Source organism: Bos indicus, chromosome 28, assembly GCF_029378745.1.
Source record: "Bos indicus isolate NIAB-ARS_2022 breed Sahiwal x Tharparkar chromosome 28, NIAB-ARS_B.indTharparkar_mat_pri_1.0, whole genome shotgun sequence".
In the NCBI taxonomy this organism is placed as follows: domain Eukaryota; kingdom Metazoa; phylum Chordata; class Mammalia; order Artiodactyla; family Bovidae; genus Bos; species Bos indicus.
In genome coordinates, this window is record NC_091787.1 from 9351414 (window position 1) to 9369060 (window position 17647).

At 38.5% G+C, this 17647-nt stretch overlaps 1 protein-coding gene across 3 annotated transcripts in view; it reads right to left on the minus strand.

The window, feature by feature from the left end:
• The window catches only part of HEATR1 (HEAT repeat containing 1), a 50838-nt gene that overhangs the window by 23158 nt on the left and 10033 nt on the right, over positions 1-17647 (minus strand). For 2 of the 3 annotated variants that reach the window (XM_070781767.1, XM_070781768.1), the window contains exons 10-20: positions 17010-17120; positions 16481-16598; positions 15017-15124; positions 9906-10001; positions 9353-9441; positions 8180-8391; positions 7702-7827; positions 6949-7136; positions 4936-5119; positions 4652-4788; positions 3486-3678 (exon numbers count right to left, since the gene is read on the minus strand). In XM_070781767.1, coding sequence (XP_070637868.1) covers positions 3486-3678; positions 4652-4788; positions 4936-5119; positions 6949-7136; positions 7702-7827; positions 8180-8391; positions 9353-9441; positions 9906-10001; positions 15017-15124; positions 16481-16598; positions 17010-17120 — 1562 coding nt within the window. Of the gene's footprint in view, positions 1-3485; positions 3679-4651; positions 4789-4935; positions 5120-6948; positions 7141-7701; positions 7828-8179; positions 8392-9352; positions 9442-9905; positions 10002-15016; positions 15125-16480; positions 16599-17009; positions 17121-17647 lie in introns of all 3 variants that reach the window. The other variant, XM_070781769.1, reaches the window with a different exon arrangement.

The window sequence follows — 17647 nt, forward strand, 5'->3', positions numbered from 1 at the left end:
AACTAGTACCTTACTAGTAAAAGTTTAGATTGTTTCTAGTCTTTTGGCATTAAAACCGCTGCAACAAACGCCCTGTACATACACCCCTGAGCAAGTGTGCAGAGGAAATAACCTGCTCGTGCATCAGGCTTGGCAGATATTTTGTCCTGAACTGATGTTTGCTTTCACATTCTTTTTGACGTGGTAACTTTATAGCTTTATAGAAGACTACTTTCTTCTAGCTTTATATGTTGCTTAGAAAGGTGCTCTCTTTAAAAAGTACCTACCTCTATATTTAGATAGTCATCATATGTACTCCACATTTTCTAACACTAAAGCTAAGTTTTCTTTTTAATGTGCAATCTTTAGTTCAGCTCACATTTTTGTCTAAGGAATAAGGCTGGAGTCAAACTTCTTTAATATTTCCAAATGACTAGCCAGATGTCCTGCTTAATATTCAACTTAAGAACCCCACAGACCTGGGACGTCAGCTTTATCATTCATACATCTCACTAGTACTTGAAAGGCATCTATTTCTGCCAACTAGAACCATGTTCAACAAAAATGATGAATTTAACAAGAATGCTTTTGTTTCCCCAATTATGTGGCAAAAATACTAGCTTCTGATTTGAGAAGTATTTTCATCATGTTACTCCTATTCTGCTGTCACTTAATTAGGAACAGTTACTGATTTTTATCTCATGCCTTTTCAGATCTTTGGACATGATTATATGAGTTTTCTCTAGCCAATTACATAATAGAGTTCCCAGTTTTGAACCAATTTTGTCCTGCTGGAATGAACTCTGGGGAAATGTTTATTCTCTAAAATAATGCTCCTGGACCCAAGAAATATTTTATTTAGAACTGTTGCATTATTATTCAAAGCACGCACTGCCTTTTGTCTGTCAGCATGTTGTGCTGGTTTTAAACAAAATCTGGAGGCTTTCCTTCATTCTATGCCCTGCCCCGCTCAACAACACTGAAATAAACTGGCTTCAAGGATCTGGTAAAATGAATCTGTGAAAGCAACTGAATCAGGGTTTTTTGAAAGAGAAGTCTCTGGGATAAAGAGAACTAAATTCCTTTTATAGTAGTTATTTATGCTTTATTCCATGCTATTTACTGGGGCAAATTTTGGTAATTTTTATCTTGCTAGAAATGATCCATTCTATATATACTACTTCTGGAATGCCAAGAAACAGTATGACAAGCGTTCATACCTTTCTGAGGTCATATAAAAGTTAAATTTTCCTGGTCTCCAGAAAATTAATTTATAAAATAAAGCCAGAAATGAACAGCTGAAGAGATGAATTCACAAAAAGGGCAGCTTCAGGCCCAGGTATCTATTTGCTAGAATTTCCAGTCCTTTCTCTTTTCCTTTTAAACAAACATCATGTTTTTTGTAATTATATGAAAACAAATACCAGCCAAGATTCCTTATGGATAAGGTATGACTAGAAGCTCACTGCAGAGAAGGAAATCGCAACCCACTCCAGTATTCTTGCGTAGAGAATCCTGTAGACAGAGGAGCCTGGTGGGCTGCTGTCCATAGGGTTGTACAAAGTCAGACCCGACTGAAGTGACTTAGCATGCATGCATGCATTGGAAAAGGAAATGGCAACCCACTCCAGTGTTCTTGCCTGGAGAATTCCAGGGACAGAGGAGCCTGGTGGGCTGCTGTCTCTGGGGTTGCACAGAGTCGGACACGACTGAAGTGATATAGCAGCAGCAGCAGCTCACCGGACACTCGCAGTCGAGTGGCCTGAGGACAGGTGCAATGAGTAAGCGCCCTCTATCTGGTCCTAGGCGATGCTAGTGGTCCTTGAGCTTTCAAGCAGAACGGAACGTACCTCTCCTGTTTTTAACAGAGTCCTGTGACATGTCTAGGGAGCATAAATGCAAAAGTACTTTAGGAAGGGGGAGGTGACAGAAAGCAAAGCAGCAGGAGTACGAAGGGAGTTCATCTTGCCGCAATACCACAGGAAAAGTTAGGTCCTTTGTCGTGCTGCCTACAAAGAGACATGGCCCTCACAAGCCACTGCCTTTGATGCTAAAGGATAGCACATTTATTTCATACCTAACTAAAAAATCTAACTACTTGTGACTTTTTTTTAAAACTCACAAGTTTAACAGTGGATAACTATTTTCATAAAATATGGCATATCTCCATATAAAATATTCTGTAGACATTTAAAAATATATAATTATATATATTAATATAGAAAGATGCTTACAATGTATTCATTGAAAAAGTTTAAGAAATGTGCAGCAAGTTCACATCCACCTGCCAACACAGGGGACACGAGTTCGACCCCTGGTCTGAGAAGACTCCACATGCCACAAGGCAACTAAGCCTGTGTACTACAACTCCTGAGGCTGAAGCACCTGAGAGCCTGTGCTCAACAGGGAAAGCCACCGCAGTGAGAGGCCTGTGCGTTGAAACTAGAGGAGCCCCTGCTCATCACAATTCGAGAAAGCCTGCATGCAACAATGAAGATCCAGAGAGCCAAAACATAAATTAAAAAAAAAAAAAGTAAGACCATTTAAAAAGAGTGTTTGCTTTCACAGACCACTTATAAAGAGCGATTTGGAAAGACAAAATCAAGAGCATGTTCAGATTTCCCACGGGCCACTCTTTCCTCTCATAGTAAAATGATTCCATCATCCTCATCAACTTTCTCACCTTCAGTCACTACAGGGTCTGATTCTGCCAGATCCTCTCATTTGTCAATAACTTTATAAGTCAATCCACTTCTCAAAATTGTATTCATCAACTTTATGAAATTCTGCATGTTTTGCAAAATTTATAATTTCACTTATGAAAAAACATAAGTTTTATTTTTGGCTGTTTCATTACTGAGTGCCCAACCTGAAAATTACTTTATACCAGATAAAACAGATAAATCCATAAGGGTTGCCTGAATGGAGACCAATTTTATATGATCAATCAGTTAAATGCTGAATTGTATTAAGATGGTTTGGTTTCCCTAGATAGCCCTGTTACTACTCAAAAAATGAACAGTTGGATAGTAAAAACCCAAAATTAATCACCTACCATTTTTGTTACCTGTTTTGGCAAGATTTTGCAATTGATATTTAGAACTTAAAAGCAATATAAAAGTAACTGCAAACAAACTACAAACAGTCTGCTACTGCTGCTGCTAAGTTGCTTCAGTCGTGTCAGACTCTGTGCGACCCCATAGACGGCAGCCCACCAGGCTCCCCCGTCCCTGGGATTCTCCAGGCAAGAACACTGGAGTGGGTTGCCATTTCCTACATATACACAAATACAGGCTCCCCCGTCCATGGGATTCTCCAGGCAGGAACACTGGAGTGGGTTGCCATTTCCTACATATACACAAATACACACACACATACCCCTACAGAGAGAGTGTGCACTCACACTAATAAAAACTAATTCTCCAAACCACAACCTTCATCCATCTCACACAGAGGAAGCATTACCAGCTGGTCATGACAGAACAGGACAAGGCTACTTGTAGTACCTGGAGAAGATGCAGATGCCAGCTGATGTTCGCACTGCGCCTTCTGAGAAGACAGCAGGGCACAGCCCACATAAAGAGCTTGCGTCTGCAGCGCTGCTGTCACTCTGCAGTTGAGTGGATTTGAAAGGCTAGAACCATAGGTCCATAAAACAGAAAGGAACTTGAATAACTGAAAAACATCTTCTAAATGTACCTAAAAAAAAGATAGTCAAGTTAATTTTAGTCAAACAGTATGTAAAGTCTTAGTCGCTCAGTCCTGTCTGACTCTTTGCGACCCCATGGACTGTGGCCCGCCAGGTTCCTCTGTCCGAGGGACTCTCCAGGCAAGAAGACTGGAGTGGGTAGCCATTCCTTCCTCCACGGGATCTTTCCGACCCAGGGACTGAATCTGGGACTCCTGCGTTGAAGGCAGATTCTTTACCATCTGAGCCACCAGGGAAGCCCTTTACTCAAATAAGTTGGTTCCAGATCTTTCCTCTAGTGTACCATTACAAAAAACAATTTACTGCAATGTTTTGCTTTGTCTAGTCACTTTAAAATTCATCTCTGCTGGGTACTTTAACCCACTGGGAAGGAGAGAGACGAGTTCAGAGGACTTACTGGCAGTGGTATTCAGAGGACTTCTCTATAATTTTGGGCTCAAACAATGAAAAGGATGAGGTCAGCAAGCAGACAACCCAGACAAGAATGATGTTAGGAAGCCTCACTGAGAAAGTACTTTAAGGGTGGAGTGACCCATGTCAACTGTGTCAAACGCTGTTTAGAGGTTAAGACAGGATAAAGAACTGACCACTGGGCCTGGCAGCAGGGAGCTCACGGTGCTGTGACGAAATCTCTCCACTGAGTGGCTCTGCACATCCTGAACTGCCTCTCTGAACCACAGTTTCTCTCTGGTAATGGCATTAGTCAGCCAGATACACTGGGCTGTTGTGATTATTAAATACCTGAGCAGGACTAATACGTTAGGAGGCCAGCAGCCATGTCAGTCTCTGTCCAACCTCCGGACTGCTGTCATGATTCAGCACAGCTTTACCAGCCTGCCTCCATCATCACACACTTCACTGCTTAAAGGTCTGCTTTCTTTTTCATTAAAAACTACCAAAACTGAAATAATTTATAACATCATCTTCAAGGGAAGAGTATGTCTGAAAAAGATGACCTGGTACCTTTATGAAGAGTTTCATCAGAACCCGAAAGTGAATGGCATCAGCACCACTGAGAACCGTCTCAAAGAGCCCAATGAGCAGACGCAGGTAGTCTCTGCTGTCTTCTTGCAGCTGTTCGGGATTCCACCATGTATCATCTATGGGGACGTGAAGAGAATGGGAAATGGCGCATAAGCTTATGTGAATACACCCTGGGAACTTTTCATTCAAGACAAAGAACACTGGAGAATCAATACTTCAGTTTTCCACAGTATCACACTCAAGGGATTCATGGCTTGTCTTACCTTTAGGAAAAGATTTAGGAGCCTTTAGAGTATGAATAAAATTTTTCAGTGAAAACAAGAGTAAAACTGAGTCCTCCACGGCAATCCGCTGGGCAGTTTTGAGCTGTTTTACGTAATGTGCCCACAGCTCCAATGGTATCCCTCTGTCCATCATCAGCTCAAAATGCCATTCTGAGGAGATCTCCTTAAATGTTAAAGCAGAACAAAAACAGCACTAATTTAAAGGTGTCCTGAACATGACTTATAGAGATGGACTGCAATGGCTGTACAATTGTGTAATTTGCAAAATTTTGTCTATACATGTATTTGGGTAGGGAGATTAGTTGTTTTAATTAGATTTTTGAAGACATCTAACCATCAGTATTCACAAGAAAAGACACAAATAAGTTCAGCGTGGCTTCATTTTATCTGTGTTTTCTTAAAACCCATCCCTAAATCAAATGTTATTCCTGTTAATTATGCTTTATCAAATAAAGGGTAGGCATGTTTCTAAACAGAAGATTAGGAATTGCATTTCCAAGAGATCCTTGAAGAGACTTTTCTCATTTCACACTTTTACTGCTGATCTGAAGAATAATACATGGTCAAATCCCCAGATTTGCAGATGATTCTAAACAAGAAGCATAAAGTTAAGGTGCATAGGAATTACACTAAAATGCCAACAGGAAGCATGAGAAGTGGTGCAGGAAAATGACAAATGAGACTCCGCAAGGCAAGTGCAGAGTAGTAACCTGGAAGTAAAATAACCCAAAGCCAGACTTTCAAGATAATGGCTCTGGTGGTGGATTTCACTGGCTCAATGTGCTGCTGCTGCTGCTGCTGCTGCTAAGTCGTTTCAGTCGTATCCGACTCTGTACGACCCCATAGACGGCAGCCCACCAGGCTCCCTGTCCCTGGGATTCTCCAGGCAAGAACACTGGAGCAGGTTGCCATTTTCTTCTCCAATACATGAAAAGTAAAAAGTGAAAGTGAAGTCGCTCAGTCATGTCCAACTCTTGGTGACCCCATGGACTGCAGCCTACCAGGCTCCTCCGTCCATGGATCTACTACAGCCAAAAAGATGCTCAAAACTTTCAGAAAGGGTATCAGATATAAAACAACATGTTATCTATCCATTAATAAAATGCTCAATTTGTCCACACTTTACCACTGAAACAAGTAGAGTCCAGGTCACCATGCATTCAAAAAAATAAAGAAGTTAAGAAGGGCTCATCTGAACTATGTTTTATTTTTTTTGGCTGAGCCTCAAGGCTTGTGGGATCTTAACTCCCCAATCAGGGATCAAACCTGGGCCCCAGCAGTGAAAGCACAAAGTCCTAGCCACGAGACCACCAGGGAATTCCCTGGGCCACTTTTTTAAAATATGAAGCTTCATTTCTATAAAGTTTACAAAAATTTAGCTATAATGGCTGTGATAGAACTTATAAAATCCTAAGGGTATAAATGAATGTGAAAAAGACGAGATTTGTTGAGCAACTGCTACAACAAGGAACACAAGAAATAAAAATGACACTACTGTAAGATGCTATTTATGGCAGATATTAAAAGAAAAAACTCTGTAACCTCAAGGTGTGGTAGTAGGTAAAAATATCAATATGTAAGACTGTCAAAGATAATAATATGCTTGCAAAATCCAAATAAAAATAATACAAAACATCTATTTTAGTAAACAACAGAACAAAACAGTATTATTCAAACAGTAATGTATCTAGTGAATTCCTTATCACTAGATGTAGTTAAGTACAACTCGGAAAATGGCCCAATAGAGATAACACAGAGTAGAGTCAATTATCAGACACAAACCCCGCAAACCTGAAATCCCACTACTTAATCACATTTCCTGCAGAAGGAAGAGAGTGCCTAATTCATTACCTACTACTACAAAAAGCCACTTCATATTCTACTCCTAGAATCCAAAGACTCAGCATCTCAGCCTCCAATTTTCAGCTCTACTGTGACTGACAAAGTGGTCTCAACATTCGACTCTCCAGAGACTCTGCACTCCTTACTTACCACTGTAGTAATGACATTTTCAAGCTTCTTTATTTTTTTCTGCAACAAACTGAAGACTCTTGTTGCAAATGGAAAGTGAGTTTCTTTCAAGGACGAACAGCAGGAGACAAGCACAGCCATGACTACGTGAAAAGTCACTTTCTGCTTCAAGCTAAAGGATTCCTTCTCTCCAACACCTATTAAATCCTCTACCTTGAAAAATAAACCAACTCCATTAATGGTGGCTTTCGGTTTGCATAAAAACAATTTTCTCAACCTCTGCCTATCTGGGTATCATTTGTTCTATATTCAGAGATGATAAATATAAAACCTTAAAAAAGTAATAAGCATTGACTTCTAATTATAAAAATAATTTGAGAAATTACAATGAACATAATTGCACCTGCCAACTAGATAAATGTTTTTAAAAGGTTTATTTACTAAGGCAAAAGAAAACTTCTTTCAGATATTATATTTTGTTCTTTTAAGAAAAATATGACTTTAATACTTTAAATGAGAGGAAAAAAGATTAAAAAGTATACATTATATTCCTACTGGTCCAATAAACAACACAATGAAATAAATTCTCCAAAATGTTAAAGATTTCAAACATCTGCAAGATACACTAAATAACACTATATATTTTTAAAACAAAACAAAGTACTCAAGAATGGAAAAGTTATTTTAAATAAAAGAAGAACCTAGTAAAGTAACCACTGAGAGTCCAGAAAGCTTCTGAGAAGGAAAGCCAGGGTGCGGACTTCAATAGCATACCTACCATCTTTAACATTGAAGAGGGATTCCCCGAATTTATATTGTCAGCCAGCAACTCAATCATCTTCTGATTCGCTACGCCAATTAGTTCTTCTGACTTTGTGCTTTTAATCACATTTTCAAGAGCTGTTTAAAAAAAAAAAGAATGCATATATAAGAATCAAACACCAGGGGCTCTTATGTCATCAATGTGTCTGCATTCACTTGAATGCAGAGTAGGGAATTTAGGCAAAAGTTTTACAATCTTCCTGTGAAGGTGTGCTTTTTATTTTTCTTTTCATACAATTTAGAATTCATCAGTGGGTGAGCTTCCTTTTCAAAGTATACTTTTCATATTAGCAAAAAGTTTCAAAATTCTTGCTGGCATGTAACATAAACGATTTCAAGTAACAATCACTGTCCGTTTTTACTTGTCATTATCTTCCTTCTTTTAAGTGTCACTTGTTCACTTTTTCTGAAAAACAGTTTCATCTCTTACCTTCTTTCCAGCCTCTTAATAAAGGATGCAAAGAGCAAATTCCTGATTTTGATAAATAAACAGCCATTTTCATCTCAGCAGATTCCATGTCGTCACTGTTGATGATCATAAATGGCAACAGATGTACCACCACCTGATTCGACAACTGATCATTTTCACCCAGTATTTCCTCTTTAACCAGTATGCCTGCTGCGATCTCAAGTACCTTGTACCTAAAAGATACATAAACACATTTGGTTGAGATACATTAGAGACTTCAGTTCAGCAAAAACTCATCATTATACTTTCCCAGCTCAACTGACACAATCCTGGTCTCTTTACCAAATACATTACTAAGAAACATCAAGACATCACTTAAAATCCATGCTAACAAAGGGGTTATTTGGAGCATGAATTTTAAATCAATTCTGTCAAATCATATTTTTTTTGAAAGTGAAAGTCGCTCAGTTGTGTCTGATTCTTTGCAACCCCATGGACTTAGTCCCTGGAATTCTCCAGGCCAGAATACTGGAGTGGGTAGCCCTTCCCTTCTGGGGATCTTCCCAACCCAGGGATCTAACCCAGGTCTCCCACATCGCAGGCGGATTCTTTACCAGCTGAGCCACAGGGGAAGCCCAATTTTTTTTTGACAGATCATTAATTGTAACATAAAACATAGATCACACTATACTATGTCTCAACTCCACTAGAAATCCAAGATTCACTCTTAAGTTCAAAAAATAATATCTGAACAGATATTATGTTCTGTTCAACTACATAGGATATAAAAACTTGTAAGACACGCTCTCATTCTCTAAAGAGCTTAGTCAGTTTTCCATGTAAAAAGCATAGACGCCAAAAATGAAATAGTAAAAGCTCATCAAATATTACAAAAAGTGTCATGTGCCTCTGAGTCTATTTTTTATTTAATGTATTTGTATTTGTTTTTAGTTATAAAGTATATTATTGTTAAAAAAAAAGACCCCACAAAATTATATAAAGTAAAAAATTAAAGTCGCCTCCTATCCTACTTCCCAGATCTTAGCATTATGTCACACATTATATTTCTTTTTCCATTTTATTAAGAAAAATTTCAAACACAGAGAATATTATGGCCCATACAAATCCAAATAAAAGTGAACTTCATACAAGAATTTCACTAATTTATTTGTAAGAGAAGATATAAATACTTACCATCCCCTATTTTTTGAAAGTTCTGCTCTTTGAAAGAGATTCAGGAGATGTGAAACTGTCACTTCTGAACTAAAGTGTTGTTTGAAAACCTAGAGAGAAAAAAATAACCATGGGTAAATTTTTACTTGCTTCAAATATGGTGCTTATTAAACTTAAAAAAATTATGAATTATAAAGAATTTATCCCCCCCCAAAAAAGAGAATTTATCTCCCAAGAATCCCAAATTTACAAGTTTAAAATCCCATAATTTAAAAGTTGTATGTGAGCAGTTTCTCAAAAGTAGCACTCAGGAGCCAATTTCCCATGAACCTCGGGAATTTACTATTAATAAAAAGCACTTTTCCATTTTAAAAGAACTTCCAGATATATAAAGCTGTGTAATCTAACTACTCCTATGTGCTCTCCCCAATTAAAAGTCTGTGATCTCAACAGAACTATTTCCAAAAAAGAATAATTTACAAATATATTCCTGCCTAGAGGTGATTCGTGTGAGAAAGGTAAGTAAATACTGACAAGCAAAACATGCACTTCCATGCACAACAAAGTCACTCACCTCAAAAGCACTTACAGCCGACAAAACGACATCCACACTGTCATCACCCAATCGGGTTAAAATGGCTTCTTTTATGAAAGACTCATCGATACTCTCCTGAACAATGGGGAAAAATTAATTTAGTTGTTGCTATAATCTCGAGACTTTAAATTAGAAAGGAAGTATGGTTTTGTGAAAGGCATTCCAGAATTCCAGTCAAGGAACACAGGCTCTGCTGCCCCTGGTGCAAATTCAAAACTAAGCACACAGGAATTGAATTTGCACTGAACTAGTACTCTTGCCTGGAGAATCCCATGGACGGAGGAGCCTGGTAGGCTGCAGTCCATGGGGTCGCTAAGAGTCAGACACGACTGAGCGACTTCACTTTCACTTTTCACTTTCATGCATTGGAGAAGGAAATGGCAACCCACTCCAGTGTTCTTGCCTGGAGAATCCCAGGGACGGGGGAGGCCTAGTGGGCTGCCGTCTATGGGGTCGCACAGAGTCGGACACGACTGAAGCGACTTAGCAGCAGCAGCAGCAGCAGGCCATCTCTAGAAGTCCTTTTTAGATGAATAATTGCTTGGTACAAACTTTTTCCAGTTTCCACTGAAAATATAACATGTGTAATTGAAATGCAATTTTTATTTTGTAAAAATGAGAGAAAACCTACATATTGGGAGTGCAGAGATTACAGAACGAGACTGTCTAGGTTGAAATCCCAGCTCTACCACTGGACAAGCTATGAGATCTTGAGTAAGTTACATAACCTTCCTAAGCCTCATTATTCTCATCTATAACACAGGGCTAATAACAAACAGTACATCCCTCAAAAGGCTGTTACAGGATCAAATAATACATATCAATGCTTAAAACAGTGCCTTAGACATCAGCAGTGTTAAAATTAAGCATATTAATTTTCATAGTTTTTATAAGGATGATGACATGCACTCTGCCAAAAAAAGTTCATGTTTTTCTTTTAAATTATGAAAGAAAATAAAACATAAAATCATTCACAACAAAAATGTAAGACTCCTTAAGAAACAGAGGAAAACAACAGAATGGGAAAGACTAGAGGTCTCTTCAAGAAAATTAGAGATACCAAAGGAACATTTCATGCAAAGATGGGCTCGATAAAGGACAGAAATGGTATGGACCTAACAGAAGCAGAAGATATTAAGAAGAGGTGGCCAGAATACACAGAAATACTGTACAAAAAAGATCTTCATGACCCAGATAATCACGATGGTGTGATCACTCACCTAGAGCCAGACATCCTGGAATGTGAAGTCAAGTGGGCCTTAGAAAGCATCACTATGAACAAAGCTAGTGGAAGTGATGGAATTCCAGTTGAGCTACTTCAAATCCTGAAAGATGATGCTGTGAAAGTGCTGCACTCAATATGCCAGCAAATTTGGAAAACTCAGCAGTGGCCACAGGACTGGAAAAGGTCAGTTTTCATTCCAATCCCAAAGAAAGGCAATGCCAAAGAATGCTCAAACTACTGCACAATTGCACTCATCTCACATGCTAGTAAAGTAATGCTCAAAATTCTCCAGCCAGGCTTCAAGAATATGTGAACTGTGAACTTCCGGATGTTCAAGTTGGTTTTAGAAAAGGCAGAGGAACCAGAGATCAAATTGCCAACATCTGCTGGATCATCAAAAAAGCAAGAGAGTTCCAGAAAAACATCTATTTCTGCTTTATTGACTATGCCAGAGCCTTTGACTGTGTGGATCACAGTAAACTGTGGAAAATTCTGAAAGAGATGGGAATACCAGACCACATGACTTGCCTCTTGAGAAACCTATATGCAGGTCAGGAAGCAACAGTTAAACTGGACATGGAACAACAGACTGGTTCCAAATAGGAAAAGGAGTACTTCCAGGCTGCATATTGTCACCTTGCTTATTTAACTTATATGCAGAGTACATCATGAGAAACACTGGGCTGGAGGAAGCACAAGCTGGAATCAAGCCTGCCGGGAGAACTATCAATAACCTCAGATATGCAGATGACACCACCCTTATGGCAGAAAGTGAAGAGGAACTAAAAAGCCTCTTGATGAAAGTGAAAGAGGCGAGTGAAAAAGTTGGCTTAAAGCTCAACATTCAGAAAATGAAGATCATAGCATCAGGTCCCATCACTTCATGGGAAATAATATGGGGAAACAGTGGAAACAGTGTCAGACTTTATTTTTTTGGGCTCCAAAATCACTGCAGATGGTGACTGCAGCCATGAAATTAAAAAACACTTACTCCTTGGAAGGAAAGTTATGACTAACCTAGATAGCATATTGAAAAGCAGAGACATTACTTTGCCAACAAAGCTCCATCTAGTCAAGGCTATGGTTTTTCCAGTGGTCATGTATGGATGTGAGAGTTGGACTATGAAGAAAGCTGAGTGCTGAAGAATTGATGATTTTGAACTGTGGTGTTGGAGAAGACTCTTGAGAGTCCCTTAGACTGCAAGGAGATCCAACCAGTCCATTCTAAAAGAGATCAGTCCTGGGTGTTCATTGGAAGGGCTGATGCTAAAGCTGAAACTCCAGTACTTTGGCCACCTCACGCGAAGAGTTGACTCATTGGAAAAGACTCTGATGCTGGGAGGGATTGGGGGCAGGAGGAGAAGGGGACGACAGAGGATGAGATGGTCGGATGGCATCACTGACTTGATGGACGTGAATCTGAGTAAACTCTAGGAGTTGGTGATGGACAGGGAGGCCTGGCATGCTGTGATTCATGGGGTTGCAGAGTTGGACACGACTAAGCAACTGAACTGAACTGAACCCAATTGAATATAGCTCTCCCTGTAGGTGGTTAAAAAAAAAAAAAGTAAATAATCCTATAGAAGAAAAATGTAGATCAGAAGGGAAGGTTGGGAGAGAAAAAGTAAAATCCTTCAAATCCACAAAACTAAGTCAAAGTATAATGTCAAACTTTCCTCAAAAGCTAACAAGTAGCCCAATAGCTCAATCTGGAATTCGAGAACGGAACCTACTTGTGTCCAGACAGTAATGGAGAAGTGAAAGGAAATCAGTGCACGCGAAGACAGACATTAACTGCAATTACAGTACCTAAGCCTGTAAGTTGAACGTACGTATACACTGCCCTTCACTGAAAAACTAACAAATCCAGGGTAGGACTGGATTAAGAGTAAAAGAAGGATGCGAATGACTTCAAGAATATTAGGAGATTTCAGGAACTCCTTTCTTATTCTACTCACTGAAATCTTCCTATTACAACAAAGAACAGTACTCACTGAGTTTACTTATCCAACCAGTCAGTAAGACAAATCTAGCAGCAATTTATGAAAGAAACATAATTTGTACCAGATCAGGAATGAACCAAGCAAAGCAGTATTTTTCAAATATGAGTACATCAACCATTTTCAAAAGTAAGTATAACTGTTTAAAAATCTAAATTAGAACATTTTCAAAATATTTATAAAGTTGTAAGTTAAAAGCTAAAAAACTAAAAAAAAAAAAAAGTCATGAATAAATTTAAAGCAGTAATTATGATTAGCTGAAATTAAATTCTACGTGCAATATGAATCTGGTTTTAACGGCCATGACACAAGTTTATAGAGTTCAGCCTGTTCACACTGCTATGTGCTGTGAAGAAATGAATTTCTCCTACTGTTTTTCTCTAGTCCAAAAATTTCCCAAATATGCAAGTGGTAGAGCATGAGGTGATTTTAGATATTACATAGATGCACATTCTTATTTCCAACTGTACTAACTATAATAAAATGTACATACAATTAGCACTTCAAACTCATGATGTAAAAGCTATGTGAAACAGATGAAGAGGATAAAGAAGTACAAGCCTGCTAGGCATAAATTCAATAAGTTACAAGCAGTTAATTCATAGCACAGGGAATATGGTCAATATTTTATATTTACTTTGCATGAAGCATAACCTATAAAAATACTGAATTACTAAGCTGTTCACATGAAATATAATACCGTACCTGAAACTATTACAACATTGTTGGTTAATTGGCTATACCCCAAAACAAAATTAGAAGTTAAAAAAAAAAAAGAAATATAATACTTAAATCAACCATTATTGCTGTAGCTTAGTCACTAAATCATGTCCGACTCCTTTGTGACCCCATGGACTGCAGCCCACAAGGCTCCTCTGTCCAGTGGATTTCTTGGGCAAGAATATGGAAGTGGGCTGCCATTTCCTTCCCCACGCCATCTTCCCAACCCAGGGATCAAACCCAAGTCTCCTTCATCGGCAAGCAGATTCTTTTACCACTGAGCCACCATGGAAGCCCCAATCCACCATATTTTAAGAAAACAATCAAGGCTATGTGAAAAGCAGTGAGTCCATTTAAAAGAAGCTACAAAACAACATCAGTTGTAAGCTAATACAGCAAAAAAATGTTGCTGAATGACTAAAGTTTGGAAAATACCACTCTACTCGAATCACTGCAAAGTCTTTGTAAAATACTATTTGGGCATAAAAGCTTTATTTACAAATTACGTCAGCTTCTGTACTTAAATTTTAAACACAAATGAGACTGGCAGGTACCAAAACTGAACAGGGTCCCAAAAGCTATCATTCTGATATCCTCAAATATGTTCATGTTAAGTAAGACTGTCAAATTCAAATTTCAAAACTGAAAACTCAGATAATTTGTGACCCTCTATAAATTCATCCCTAATACCAGTTTGAAAAACTCTCAATTAAAGCTAACCTAATCATCTGCAATGTGGAAACATATTGATAACAAATTGCTACTAGGACATGAAAGTCGCTCAGTCGTGTCCGATTCTTTGCGACTCCATGGATTATACAGTCTATAGAATTTTCCAGGCCAGAATACTGAAGTGGGTTGCCTTTCCCTTCTCCAGAGGATCTTCCCAACCCAGGGACTGAACCCAGGTCTCCCACATTGCATGTGGATTCTTTACCAGCTAGGACATATACAGGTTAAAAATGGTGGCTTCCAGTACGTATGGTCCTAAATCTTTGTCCAATGAACTCGCATCTGCTTTATTAGCTTTACCTCTATAATTAAACAATATTGATTCTAAGTGGTAACTTCAATTTCTTACTCTAGAATTACACTGTTCATCTCAAGGATAAAAACATCAAAAATCAAAGCTATTTGACACAAACCTCTGGTGTTGTCATGACATTTTTCAGATGATTAATGGCCAGAAGTCTCACAGGAGCAAGCGGATGATTCAGACTGAGCATCAGGGAGGTATCAGAATCTGCTAAAAACTATAGGATTCATCACAATTAGCAAATGATCTCACCATTAAATCTGAGCAGCATATAATCAAGAACCAAAGAAAACCACACCACGCTGACATATTCAATAACCATCTAATTTCAGAAAGCAAAATGTAAAGTAAACCAAAAGTAAAGAGTAAAGCAAAATCTTTGCCTCCAAAACACAGTATGATTTGTAAATAGATACAAAAATCTGTACTGTGAATGCTGTGATTTCGTGTATGCTGCTGCTGCTAAGTGGCGTCAGTCGTGTCCAACTCTGTGTGACCCCACAGACGGCAGCCCACCAGGCTGCCCGTCCCTGGGATTCTCCAGGCAAGAACACTGGAGTGGGTTGCCATTTCCTTCTCCAATGCATGAGAGTGAAAAGTGACAGGGAAGTCGCTCAGTCGTGTCCAACTCTTAGCGACCCCATGGACTACAGCCCACCAGGCTCCTCCACCCGTGGGATTTTCCAGGCAAGAGTACTGGAGTGGGATTTCGTTTATAGTTGTGTCTAGATGTAGGTTTAAATCCGTGAAGTAACTTATGAAGTGATTCTGTGTTCTTTATGTATGTCTGATGGCAAGGTGAAAAACACCTAAGATAAACCACTGGGTATTAGCACCTAAATGAAAATATGTATCAAAAAAATTGATCACTTAAGAGGGACTGCATTTCATCTATTAAGAAAATGATGTGACACTGGAGTTGTTGACAACTTCATTTATTTATGTAATTAGACTAAGAAGGAAGTCTATCAACCTGTGATCTGGAAATGAAATACCACTAAAGATGAAAGTCTAATTATGGAAGAGAAAAACCAAAACAATCACATTTCTCTTCATAACATTTGTTTTCAAGGCAAACAATAAGAACTACATAAATGTCTAACTTCTAGCATAAAGACTTGGGGCAAATTGTCCCTAGAAAATTTCTGAAGTCTGAACATAATCATGAAATAAAATTTATTTCCCTTTTCCTAATCAATGACTTAAATAGCCACATGTGGCTGGTGGGTGCTGTGCTAAGAAGTGAAGATGCAGGAGAAAGATAAGGATCTCTAGGAATCTAAGTTAGGCCATCTTTTGGTGATTGCTAATGAGCATTAGACATAAAATTTCCAAATAACACTTTTCCTGAAATAAGCATCAGGTTCACAGTTATTTAAAAATTACTGTACCTTTCTGCAATTACTTAATTCCTGCCTCAGAGTCTTACTTCTGGTAACTAAGGCAAACTGAGTAAATCTTCTCTCTCCATGGAACTTCTCAAACAGAGGAGTGAAGTAGCAAATTTCCTTCCCAAGCTCTTCAAATAATCCCATGAATATCCGTGTCACAAATCCCCTGAAGAAAAAGTTACCTGATACTTTCCTCCACTTGTAGAAAGAGAGATAAATTGGTGAAAAAGCTCCTGCTTTTTCAGGTCTGTAATTTCCTTTAGGCGTTCCTCTAGCACAGCATCTAATGTTTTGGGGTATCTGGGATGAAATTAAAGAGTCAGTTCATTATTCTTAATAAAGTTATTAACTACACAGACCATCCAGGTATAAAAGGAAAAAATTTAACTTTTTAAAAAATTACTGAGATTAAGACTCAAATTTTTGACAAACGGAATATGTAAAACCAAATGACACTAATTGAGTTTGTTATTATGACTATTTCAACAACAGTCTATATAAAAAATTATACTCTCCATAGTCCCCATACCTTTATTCCCTCTTATATTTCAAATATATTTAAATCCTATAATTGTCCCTTCCTGAAAGGTAGAAAAGAAAAACAATCCCTTTATAATTCCTTCACTTTATTAGTAACTTGTAAATCATCTCTTTATAAAACCAGAGGTACACATTAATAAGTGCACACACACACATATACACACAGCTTACCTGCTTTCTAAAAGTCTGATAAGTGGAAGAAACTGTTCATTAAGCAAAGACACTTTATCAGAATCCACTTTGTCCTGGGAACTATATGAAATATACTCTTCAAAAAGAAGGCTGCAAAACAAAACAAATACTAGCAGGCATGAGAGTTACTATGTATTGAACCCTACTACATACTACGTGCTTTAGAATGTATTATCTCTGTCAGACCTCCACAGGGTAAAAATTAGATTAATTTTACGGGTACAAAAACTCGGACTAAGAAGTCTTCTAATTTGCCTGAAGTTAAACAAGAACAGCAACAAGAGGCAATATACTCAGTGAGCACTGCTACTGCTGCTAAGTCACTTCAGTCGTGTCCGACTCTGTGCAACCCCATAGACGGCAGCCCACTAGGCTCCCCTGTCCCTGGGGTTCTCCAGGCAAGAACACTGGAGTGGGTTGCCAGTTCCTTCTCCAGTGAGCACTATTATATCATAAAAAGTGGAGCACAGTTTTCAAGCCCTGTCTGAATCCACAGCCAAGCTCTCAACAGTACTTTGCATATTTAACCTCATTTAATTCACAAGCCAACATGGGAGCAGGGTGCACAAATAACACACCCTGTAGACAGGTACCTGCCCAACGATACACAATGACAA